The 12858-nt window shown below is 46.6% G+C and overlaps 1 protein-coding gene across 1 annotated transcript; it reads left to right on the plus strand.

The window, feature by feature from the left end:
* Positions 1-270: 270 nt before the first annotated feature.
* On the plus strand, positions 271-10411 carry Supt7l (SPT7 like, STAGA complex subunit gamma). Its single transcript, NM_001108010.3, has 5 exons — positions 271-345; positions 3687-4291; positions 6288-6612; positions 8119-8356; positions 9737-10411. Exons 2-5 carry the CDS (start codon positions 3879-3881, stop codon positions 9997-9999), a joined length of 1239 nt encoding a protein of 412 aa, NP_001101480.1. The 5' UTR covers positions 271-345; positions 3687-3878; the 3' UTR covers positions 10000-10411.
* Positions 10412-12858: the final 2447 nt, after the last annotated feature.

The raw sequence follows: 12858 nt of genomic DNA on the forward strand, positions 1-12858 counted from the left end.
CTGCTCACGTCTCCTCCTCCTTCTCAGGTCCCTGACGTTTCTCTGGATTGCAACGTTGGAGTTCCCCTTTCAAAACTCACAGAACTTTAAAGTTGTGAATAGCACTAGGGAGTGACAATACCAGAAAGGGGGGAGGAGCTCTAGGAGTGCTGTGCAGAACACGGACATTTTTAGGCGTTGCAACCGGATAGTAATAACTTCCTGTGGCAGAGGGCGCTTGGGAAGAAGTGCTTCCGGTGGCCTTGGCCCATTAATCAATAAACAAGGCTCCTAGGCTTGACCTAGTCGTCGACTCGGACCTGTCAGAGTCAAGGCAGCCGCGTAGACCACTCCTGAGACAGGGCGGTGAGTGTTTGAGCTTTATTTTCTGGTTCAGGGTCAGAACGTCCCATTTTTCTGCTGCCCTGTAAATCAGACTTCCCAGGATCCTGTGGTTGGCGCCTAAGCCTAAGCCTGCAGATACCGAGCAAGGTATCTTGCTCCTACTCTGCAGCTCCCGAATTTAGGCTTGATAACTCCTTTACTCCTTTTGTGAAGTTGGGAAAGAAGCAATTTCTTGTTTGTTCATTCTTTTATTATTCGTAACAAACTGTTGAAGCAGCATGTTTAGTGGCTTTACGAACCTGTGCATCGAAACCTCTTTTCTCTTTAACTCTTTGTATTTACGACGTTGGCACGACACTGCACCACAGCTTCCACATCTGAAAAATTGCAAATAGTAGTGTTATTTTTAATAAGATTGTTGGAAAATTGAACTAAGCAGTAGTTTATATTATAACTCTTTGACAGAGGCCCGGATACTATACGAAGATGGTAGCTGTAACAAGTGGGAGAATGCAGATGAATAAGTAAACTAAAGTTAAGGTCCAGGGATAAAAGCAAATGAATGTGAGAATACAAAGAAAGGGGGTGTGTTGGGGAAATGTTGGGGGATGGCCATTTCAGTTGTCTTAAAGAACAAATTCAAGTCTGACAAAGATGTAGAAGGCGGCAGAGGATTCTGGCAGAGATCCCAACTCAAAGGTTCAATTATAAAAATGTCTGATGTTCTCAAGAAGCTGAGTAATGGGGCTGGAGAGATGGTTCTGTGGTTAACAGTGCTTGCTGCTCTTCCAGTGGACCTGGGTTCCATTTCTAGTGCCCACTTCAGGACAGTTCACAACCACCTCTAATTCCAGCTCCAGCGGGATCTGATGCCCTCTTCAGATCTCCTTGGCACCTACATACACATGGAGCATACCTACATACCCAACCCCCAACAGACAACAATAAAAATAAAATCTCTGTGAATTCATGGCCAGCCTGGTCTACAGAGCAAGTTCCAGGACAGCCGAGGCTACACAGAGAAACCCTGTCTTGAAATTAATTGATTGATTGATTGATTGATTGATTAAAAATAAAATACATTCTTAGCAAAGAAAATAAACTGAGGGGCCAGTTAGATGGCTCAGGAGGTAAAGGCACCTGCTACCAAGTCTGACAACCCGAGTTCAATCCGTGGAACCCACATGGTGAAAGGAGAGAACTGACTCTCACAAGGTTTCTTCTGCTTTTCACATGCACAGACACCGAAAATAAGTAAATGGGAGAGAGAGAGAGAGAGGGAGAGAGAGAGAGAGAGAGAGAGAGAGAGAGAGAGAGAGAGAGAGAAGAAACTGAGTAGTATATTGTTAGAACTGAGGTCGTTTCATCCAGGAAGCCCCTCATTTACCTGCAGAGCACTGAGCTCATGCCTTTAAAATAGCAGTGTCTGCTTGTTGTTATACTGCAATGGTTTGCTTCTGTTACTCTTCTCTCAGGACAAAGATCTTACACCTTCACACTTCACACTTCATCTGGAGAAGTAAATTAAAGACAGGTAATAGGTTTCATTGAATGGTAAGCCACAGAATTTGACTTTTTGCAAGCAAAAGAAAACAAAAAAGAAAAAAAGCTTGAAAGTGTAGCTCAGTAATAAATCACTTTCATAGCATGTGTTCAGTCTTCAGTACTGAGAAGGGGGCGGGGAGGCAGGGAGAGAGAGAAAAGGAAAAAGTCTAGCAACAGAGCCAAGTGTAGATCAGATTCTGAGAAAGACTGGAGCAGCAGTTCTCAACCTTTCTAAAACTGTGACCCTTTAACTATATAAGTACAATGTAGCTGTCTTCAGACACACCAGAAGAGGGCATCAGATCTCATTGCAGATGGTTGTGAGCCACCATGTGGTTGCTGGGATTTGAACTCAGGACCTCTAGAAGAACAGCAGTCAGTGCTCTTAGCCACTGAGCATCTCTCCAGCCCATAAAATTATTTTCATTGCTACTTTATAACTTTAATTTTGCTACAGTTCTGAATCCTAATGTAAATATCTGATATACAGGATATCTGATATTCCTTATGAAAGTGGTGCTCCCCAAAGGGGTTGAGAACCACTGGACTAGAGGAAGAAATACTTGTTAGAAGGCAGCAGAAGTCTCCCAGACTTCTGGGAGACAGCTCAGTCTATGAAATGCTTGCCATTGCAAGCGTGAGGATCTGAGTTCAATCCCCAAAACCCATATTAAAAAACCCAGGCATAGGTGCATGTGCTTATAAACTTAGCTTGTAAGGAGAGGAGCAGAAACGGGCAGATCCCCGGAATTTACTGTGAAGGGGGCGGTTCTGATGCTAAGGTCTTGTTCTCCAATTGGTTCTTGATTTGTCAGTACAGGAAGCTGGGGGCCAATTGCTGGGCGGAAGGAAGGTACAGGTGGAACTTCCGGGTCCCAGGAGGAAAAGGGAGAGGCAAGGAAGGGGAAAGGTTTTACTGCCATACTTTGGAGGAGGAAGAAGGGAGCAACTGTGTGAGGTCTCGGGAGAGCTGGGGCCTGTGGCCACTGCTCCAGGCGGGTGGTCATGGATGTTTGGCAGGGGCTAGGTGGGACTAGCCACTGAAGTTCGGGGCAGGTGTAGAGACAGAGATAAACATTTTAATAAGGGTATGCTTTTCCAGGTGGGAGACGGCAACTCCCAGCAACTATGCTGAGAAGGCAAGTTATAAAGAACAAACTGGGTGTGTTTTATTGACAGACTCAAGGGAAGATGGGAAGGGGCTGATCCCTAGAGATCCTGTCTGAAAAGGAAGACAGACTGTTGCCTGAGGCTGAGGCCTCCACGCCCTAAAGAATGTGTATTTGCTCATGTATATGTCCGAACTTGGGAACATAAGGCTGGATTAAAGGTTCATGAATGGCACAGCACAGATTGGAAAGCACCTATTAGTAATTTTTTGTTTTGTTTTTTGAGATCTGGTTTCTCTGTGTAGACCTGACTGTCCTGGAACTCACTCTGTAGATGAGGCTGGCCTTGAACTCAGAGATCCTCCTGCCTCTGCCTCCTGAGTTCTGGGAGAAAGGAGTGCACTACCACGTCTGGCCACCTGTTAGTATTTGTAATGCTACTCTGTTTCCTGTTCTAGCACAATTGTGTAGAAATGCTCTGAGTACTCCAGACCTCCCATTTAAGCTTGCTGCCTGTAAAGTATTTAGAATGAGGCATGCTGGGTATCCTGGAATGAATTTGTGCCGTGAAATAGGCAGTGTATATGTTAAGAGTCCCACACACCAGTCACTACTAATTAATGACTTTGATTGTCCTTTTGTAATTCAAAGAGGAATTGTCGCTGTGTGATTGGTATCTAGCAGTTATTTTTCTCTTCATTTCTTCAGGGAGAACATCGTTTGTCCTAGAGTTTTGCTAGCATCTTTTTCAAAGTGATCTTAACTTGCTCTTTATGTCAGAACTCCCTGGACTTCTGACCTTTCACTACAGAAACTTGTGATCTACAGTTGCCAGAGACGTAAACACACTTTAGGGTATCATCTACATTAAACCCAGAGCTCTTCTCTGCTTGCTCTAAAATGCTGAGGTACTGGGGAGAGATCCCAATACCATCAGGACAGACCAACAGAAGTTCCTTTGATCTGCTGCCTCGGGAGTTCCGTCTGGTGGAAGTCCATGACCCACCCCTGCACCAGCCCTCAGCCAACAAGCCGAAGCCCCCCACGATGCTGGACATCCCCTCAGAGCCCTGCAGCCTCACCATCCATACCATCCAGCTGATCCAGCACAACCGACGTCTGCGCAGCCTTATTGCCACAGCTCAGACCCAGAGTCAGCAGCAGAGCGAGGGTGTAAAGGCTGAAGAGAGTGAACCGCTTCCCTCCTGCCCGGGCTCACCTCCTCTCCCTGATGACCTCCAGCCTTTAGATTGTAAAAATCCCAATGCGCCATTTCAGATCCGGCACAGTGACCCAGAGAGTGACTTTTACCGGTAAGACAAGGCATTGCTCTGGTGTTTTTCTTAAGTGATCTCCTGCCCCATGATCCTGTTAGGGTAGTAATATCATTTCCACCTCTACATGAGGAGACTGGAGATGAGCGTGACTGACTAGGCTGATGTTGCTCAAGCCATTAATGTCAGAGTGGATGGAGGTGGTCCAAGTCGCCGAGAGCTGGTCTGTAATTATGTCATTTTTGTTTCTGTTTTTACTTTATGAGACAGAGTTTTTCTGTGTAGCCTTGGCTGTCCTGAAACTAGTTCTATGACTAGGCTGGCCTCAGACTCATAAAGATCCACCTGCCTCTGCTTCCCTAGTGCTGGGATTACAGACATGTGCCACCACTGTCTGCATTTTTAAATTTTCTACCACAATATGCATTTATTGGGTACTTATTAGTGCCAGACAGTTTACTGGAAGTGAAACAATACACTGATGCATGAATAGTAAAAATAGGCTGGGAAAGCTGTGACCCAGCATGGAGGAAATCAAAACAAAACAAAAAAGCCAGCTTGCAACGGTCAGCAGCATGTTCACATTTTGAGGATAATGTAGTTTCAGTCAGTAAAATATCGCTCGTCATATTAGGTTAGTGTCACTACAACTATGTAGCTTTTATCAAGCTTCTGTTTCAATTGTTAAGACGAACCTAGGGGCTAGGGAGATGGCTTAGCCAGTAACATGGTTGATGAGACCCAGTGTTCTGTCCCCAGAACGCAGGCATAGTGGCCTACGTTTATAATCTCAGCACTGGGGAGTCAAAGACAAACATGTCTGAGGCTCTCTAGCCAGGCAACAAACCTACTTGGTGAGGAGAGACCCTGCCTCAAAATAAAAGGGAGTGGCTGGCGGGAGATTGCTCAGTCAGGAAAATGTTTGCCATGAGAACCTGAGTTTGAGAACCCAGTTAAAAAGCTAGGCAGAGTAGTCCACGATTATAATCTCAGGGCAGGAAAGGCAGAGGCAGGAGGATGCCTGGAACTCACTGGCTGGCTAGCCTAGCCTATCAGTAAACTGCAGGTCCCAATAAGAGACCCTTTCAGAAAAGTCAGGGCGGTTTTTGTCATTCCTTAGAAATGACAGTGTAGCCTTCAGTATGCATTGTGCATACATGTACATGCATCGAGCACCTACATGCACGTGCGTGCACACACATACAAGACTTGAACCTAGTTTGTTCTATACATATTTTAAGAAACTGTGTAAGAAAAAAATAATACACAGCAGCTTTGCGGTGCCGAAAACATCACTTTCCATTACAGAAACCCGTGTACAGGCTATCGATGTAGCTGAGGTAAAGCCCTCCTGCTGCGCAGGCCCTGGGTTCCAGCAGGCCCTGGGTTCAGATCCCAACACTACAAGGGGAAAGTGCACGTAGTACTCATGTTAAATGGTACCACTAGCTCTTTACTCCGTACTCTGGCGCGTGTAACTGTGGCCCAGGTAGACTGGCCGTGGCCGTAGTCAGTGAGCAGCCCTTGTCTCCTGTCAGCTCTCTACCTCGCAGGGGTGTCAGCGAGCAGATCATAGTGAGTGAGTGAGGGCGCCTGTAGAAGGAAGAGAGGTGTTCTTCTCTGCTTTATCTTTATTTATAAAACAATTTCCTTTACAGATGGAGACGTAACACCAATAAATTTTCAGAGGGGTTGGAGAGATGACAAGTGGGTACTTGTTCTTCCACAGGAACTGGTCCCTCAAAGCTGTCTAATTCCAGTTCCCAGGGATCTGAGGCCTCCACTCTTATTCTGCACAGTTTACTTTAGACATGCATTGACTGTTCAAACTCTGTAATTGGGGGGCTCAGGAATATGACGTTAGGTTGCTGACCCATGCTCTGAAAAGAGAAGGATGAAGGTAACTGTTCCTCTAGAATGCTCTCTAGAATTCTCTAGAATGGGCCAAGGATTGCTGAGCTTGTAAAACTCCAGTGAGACAGGCTGGTCACCCTTGACAAGAACTCAAATAACACTCCCTTGTCTCCTGTCTTAGTGGGAAAGGAGAGCCGGTAACCGAGCTGAGCTGGCACTCCTGTCGGCAGCTCCTCTACCAAGCAGTCGCCACGATCCTGGCCCACGCAGGCTTCGAGTGTGCTAATGAAAGTGTCCTGGAGACCCTGACTGACGTAGCACATGAGTACTGCCTCAAGTTCACCAAGCTGCTGCGCTTTGCGGTCGATCGGGAGGCCCTGCTGGGACAGACGCCTTTCCCTGATGTAATGGAACAGGTGTTCCATGAAGTGGGGATTGGCAGCGTGCTCTCCCTCCAGAAGTTCTGGCAGCACCGCATCAAGGACTATCACACTTACATGCTACAGGTGAAGTGACCCTGGGAGATGTGGCAAAGGGCCCTAGTTTAGCAGAGTCTGCACCACATGTTCTGGAGTACAGCTCACAGGGAATTGGAGCAGAGTGAATTTGACATTTGCTTCTAACGGTCTGTGTTGTTTCTCTGTCCTCACCACTGACCCTGTGAGACATCAGTCCTCTTTCAGTCAGTGGGTAGCCCATTCCTCGTTACTTCCTCTGGAAGAAATACACAGGTATCTGGGGTCTCAAACACTGTGGCTAGCATTCTTTGATTCAACAAGTATTTATTGAGTACTTACTATAACATTGTGGGAGATAGTTGTTTACAAGGAGAATCAACTCTTTTGAACTAGCAGTGTTCATGGAAGCAAAACCAGGCAAACAAGTAGTAAGCACAACAATTTCAGATCGCACTGAGTGTGTTGAAAACTAAACAGAACCAGTGGAGTGCCAGAAGGGTTCAGGTTAGAGCACCATCTCTCCAGTTCTTGAGGCCTAGGCACTTAGTGGCCAGAAACCTCCCCATCCAACGAAGGATCCAGATAGCTTGCCCCACTCAGGGTTCGCCTGTAGGGTCTGTGTGCCAGATGCTTGGGAGGTCTCTGTTGTATGAGAGACAATTTCCCTGTGCAGCCATACTCTCCTCCCTTCTTCTCAACCTCCTAAGAGATAGAGTTCCAGATACTATGGCCAGACAATTGCTAGTTTTTATAGACAGAAATGCAGTATTTTGCCTCAGTTCTGGCTTTTTTTGCCTTGTGTAACTTTTTAATTAATGATAAAAAAACCCTTTCTGACATTCTTTCTGTGTCTATCATAAACTCAGACCCATACTCTTAAATGACATCCTTCCATTGGCAGTGGCATCTGTCCTTGTTTTTGATGGTGCTGGAATTGAACTCATGGCCTTGCACAGGCGAGGTATGCACTCTTCCACGTTGGCACCCCAGCCCTGGCAGTAGAGGTTTTATTGTTGTTGTTTTGTTTTTTATTTTCAACACAGTGTTTCTCTATAAAAACCTGGCCTATCCTAGAACTTGCTTTGTAGTACAGGCTGGCCTTGAACTCACAGAGATCTGCCTGGCTCTTTGTTCCAAATGCTGGGATTGAAGGTGTGCCCCGCCACTTTCCATCCAGCAGCAGAGGTTTTAAAACTCACCTTGTAGGCTGGCTGTTAGTAAAGTGCTTGTCTTGAAAGCATGAGACTCTGAGTTCAGATCCCCAGAGCCCATGTTAAATAAGCTGGGTGCCGTGGCATACACTTGTAAGATAGGAGGCAGAGACAGGCGGGTTCCTGAAGCTCACTTTCTCAGAGGAGAACTGGAAGCACCTGAGGAAAGTCAGCTGAGAAAACTCTTTGACCTCCACACATTCATGCACACACATGCACACACCAAAAAGAAAAACTCGTCTGGTGACTCCTGAGCTGCCCAGTTTTCCTTGGGTTACTCCAAGCTCACTATCCAATCTAATTCTACACTAGCCCTGGAAAACTAACTCTTGCTTGCCGACAGATTAGTAAGCAGCTCTCTGAAGAATACGAAAGGATCGTGAATCCCGAGAAGGCCACAGAAGACACTAAGCCTGTGAAGATCAAGGAGGAGCCCGTGAGTGACATCACGTTTCCTGTCAGCGAGGAGCTGGAGGCTGACCTTGCTTCCGGAGACCAGTCCTTACCCATCGGGGTCCTCGGGGCTCAGAGCGAGCGCTTCCCATCCAACCTGGAGGTGGAGGCTTCGCCACAGGCTTCAAGTAAGCAAGGAAGTCGTATTCATTGCATCTGATTCTGCCCATCTTAGCACCTCCTGGCACGTCAGAATCATGCTCGGGTGGGAGAAAAGCAAGCGTGGGCAGACCGGAAGTCACTGGAGCAAACAGAGCTGCAGCAGCTGCCTTACAGTACATGTAGTGAATGGTTTAAAGAGCTGTTTGCTTGATAGAAACTTCCAGAAAATTGCAGGCCAAAGGGAATGAGATTGTTCTGCTGTGTTGGACGAAACTGGTCTGTTGTAGGTTACAGCCATGTCGACTTTAGAAACCTGGAGAACCTGTTCGTTACTTTTTTATTTTGAGGCAACCATATTTTTATCCCTGTAGTCTAGGTAGGTCTGGAATTCAGGGCTTCCTGCTTCAGCCTCCGTGCTGGGATTGCTGTGCATCACTACCCCAGTCAGTTAAATTGCAAATTAGTGTGGACGCTTAGTTGTCTACAAATGTAAATACATCAGAAATTTAAATATCAAATATTTAAATATAAATGTGACCCAAACAAAACTAGGTCAGTGTTAGAAGTACTGAGAGGAGGTTTTTCTCTGAGGAAGAAATAATAGTTAACAGCAGAACTGCATTACCAAAATCCAGAAAGACAGAGGACACCAATGATCATGTCTTCTGTCAGGAAAGACACGCAGAGAACTGACCATATATGAACATAGTCTTCAAAGTGCAAGAGAGGCCTAGAGAGATTCTCAAATAAAAGGAAAATAGCCACATGAAAAAAAGGAAAGGGAGCTAGGAAGGTGACTTAATGGGTAAGAGAATTTGCTGTGTAAGCATGAGGACATGAGTTCAAATCCCAGCACCCATGTAAAAAGTATGGGTGGCTGTGTGCTGTGTGCCTGTAATCCCAGCACTGGGAAATAAGAGCCCGCTGGCCAGCCAGCCTAGTGGAAACTCAGCTTCCAGTCAAGGCACTGAGAGAGCAACAGAAGAAGATGCCTCACGTCCTTCTCTGGCTTCCCTGTGCATACGGATGGGCACACACCCGCACGCACGTACACACATACACACATACACACATACACACACTCATGCATGCACTCACGCACGCACGCACGCACACTCAGGTAGAGTCAGGGTAAACTGTGGAATTGTATCTCCCTTTGCACATAATCTTTCCACCCAGTTTTACTTGTTTGGTATAGGAGGAATGGGGGTGGGTAGGGTGAAGGAAAAAACCATGGAAGTGGAAAGGAAGTGGTAACTTGGGGGTGACATTTGAACCTCAAGACTAACAGTGACACCCTCAGTCCATATGGGGTACCGCAAGGAGAGCAGCACAAAGAAGGCTCATCATGTGCAGGGTCCGTGTGTGCCTCACCGCGGGTTCATGATCTTTCCCTCCGTTTCTAGGTGCAGAGGTAAATGCTTCTCCTCTCTGGAACCTGGCTCATGTGAAAATGGAGCCTCAAGAAAGTGAAGAAGGCAATGTGTCTGCACATGGCGTGCTGGGCAGTGATGTCTTTGAGGAACCAATGTCAGGCATGAGTGAAGCTGGAATCCCTCAGAGCCCTGAGGACTCAGACAGCAGCTATGGTTCCCACTCCACTGATAGCCTCATGGGGTCATCCCCTGTTTTCAATCAGCGCTGCAAGAAGAGGATGAGGAAGATTTAACTGCAGAAGGACATTTTCAATCCAGACCTACAAGAGCCAGCAGAAAGCCTTGATGTTTAAATCGTTTTCATAAGTAGTAATTAGATTCTCAAATGAAAGGCTTTCCTAATTTCAGAGAAACAGTTCAGAGGAGCATTTCACTTTGGCACCGCTTTTGTACTTTTTCAGAACAACTAAGCCACTGTCCACAAATGGACTGTGATACTGGCCTGGTAATCAGACCAAAGTACTGTCCCCAGCTGGTCTTACTGTGGGACAGCACACATCCCAGCTCCTCCCAGCTATGCCTCTGGCACACTTGAAAAGAATCATGCCACTTTGATGTTCCTTGCAGAGGTGGGATGCTGAGGTACTTTGTTTAAATGTCAAAGCTTGCATATATTCACGTAAATATATGCTACGATAGAAGTCAGAGGTTCATGCATTTATTTTGTGTCGTCATTGGGAATCCACTAGTCAGATAGAAAACAGCTAAACCTAACAAAGTCAGATTTCAGAACTATTTTTGCTACTCAAGCCTCTTATAAAATGAGAGCCTATGGTGACAGCACTCATCCTAAGACAGCTGTCCCCAGGAGTCTTTTTTTTCTAGATTATTCCAGCCAGCCTCATCATCCTTACTCTCTTATGCTCTTCGGCTGGCACAGACTTTTACATATTTTTCACCATGCACATTTCCAGCTGTTCCTTTCCTCCTTTGTGATGGCAGCAAACAGGACCTGCCACGGCTGCTGGACGGGCAGCATCTGGCTCTGTTTCAGGATAACTGTTGGTTTGTTTGTTTGTTTGTTTTTGCTGTTTTGTTTAAAAAAGAAAAAAAAGGGCATTTGAGGAGCCAGAGAGATGGCTCAGTGGGCATCTTGCAACTTAAGTGTGATCCGGGGGACCCACATGGTGTAAGGAGAGAGCCAGCTCCTCCATACATGCCATGGTGCATGCATGGGCACACACACACACACGTAAAAATAAATTATTTTTGGAAAAAGTCATTTGAGTTATTCCAACTTTTTTTTTTAATTCTTTAACCATTTCATACACATACATAATGGGTCTCTCCCTTCTTCCAAGCACAGCCTTCTCCTTTCATGTGTCTTCTGTGTGGGATCCCAGGTTCATCAGAGCTGCCTCAAGCGTGAGTGGGAACGTGCTTACAAAGCAAGGGCAACCTAGCAGCAGCTACTCGCACCCCCTCCCCCAACAACCATTCTGTGCCAACGCCCTCGAGGGGTTCAGCCTCAAAGGTACCCTCATCGCAGTGAAACCTGGAGAGGCCAATCTTTTTTTTTTTTTTTTTTTTTGGTTCTTTTTTTCGGAGCTGGGGACCGAACCCAGGGCCTTGCGTGGAGAGGCCAATCTTGTGCAGGTCGTATACAGATAACCACAGTTGCAGTTGATGAGTGCTACATCCTAACCAGAAGACATCTTTCTGCTTCCTCTCTCCATCTTCTAGTTCTTAAGTCCCACCCCTCTCACATGCCATTCCCCGGTTGTAGGCGGCATAAAACAGATGTACCACTTCCTTTACCATCTCCCCTGCTCTTCAGCCAGTAGGGGTGTCTGCCCTAACTGATGCCCACTGCAATCGGCTCCCAAGGCCGAGCACAGCACCTATCCTAGACCGCACAGGAGCTGACAAAGGACAGGTATGCTCCGTTCCTCAAATGACAGGCCACACTGGTGAGCTCTCCTCAGGTTGAGGTTTGTTATATTCGTGTGTGCTCACGCACGGTGTGTGGCCTGTGTAGAGAGGCCAGAGACAACTGTGCAGTCGTTTCCTCATTCTACCTTCACAGGGGCAGAAGGCATGGTGTCAGGCTTGCATAGCAAGTGCCTTTAACCCACTAAACCATCTCACCATCCCAACTTGATGGTTTTCAGACAGTCACATGTATCCTAGACTAGCCTCCTACAGTCCTGTCCCCTAAAGTTAGAATTAATCCTTAACACTCAAACCTATACTATTTTGACCTTGTGGTACCTCAGGGAATGGCACTATCAGGAGGTGTGGCCTTGGTGGAGTGTGTGTGGCTTTGCTGGGGTAGCCTGTGCAGGAGCAGGCTTTGAGGTCTCATGCTCAAGCCGGGTCTAGTCTCATTCTTTTCCTGCTATAAAGATGTAGAATTCTCAGCTACTACAGCACCACATCTGTTATAAGAGTTGTCATGGTCAAGGTTTCACAATGATAGAAACCCAGTCTTATCTTCGTCTTCATAAACAAAGTGGCCAAGAGGCAGTTGGTGTATTTAACTCACTTACGTAGAGCACATTCATTAAGCACCTCCATGCTGTGGTTTGTGCCTCCGTTTCCTCCCCTGGGGGTATCCAGGTGCTGCTGCACACCAGGCTGGAAGTGGAGTCCTGGGGGGGAGGGGATGGAGGATGAAGGGGGCTTCTCTGAGGATTTTGGTTTATAGCTCTTTTAGAAGGTACTGGATCAATCAGCTCTCTTAGCCGATCTTCAGTGAAACAGCTGGTGTGCATACCTTTGCTGGGGTGGGCTTGTGCACATACACTTTATTCAGGGAGGTCAAGGGATAGATATGGAACTTGGAGGTGGGAAGGAATTTTCAGGGTGACTGTAAAGTCATCATGGGCTGGAGTGAAAAGTACTGTGAATGCCTCATTCGTATGGAGAGGCACCCCGAGAATGCCAGGTCCTTGCTGGACGGGTTCTTATCCAGAAAGAGGAAGTTGAACTTATAAGGTTTGCCAAGGGCTACTTGACCTTTCCCAAGTAGAGGGCGTCCCGACCCCCCAGGCTATTGGTATAGGGAGTTCTCCATTTTGCTCCAAGCTCCAAGGAGCTATTCAGACATTCTAGACTTCAACCTTAATTAGCTGAGTTTCCCCATACCACGT

This window comes from Rattus norvegicus, chromosome 6 (assembly GCF_021556685.1).
Source record: "Rattus norvegicus strain SHRSP/BbbUtx chromosome 6, alternate assembly SHRSP_T2T, whole genome shotgun sequence".
NCBI lineage: Eukaryota > Metazoa > Chordata > Mammalia > Rodentia > Muridae > Rattus > Rattus norvegicus.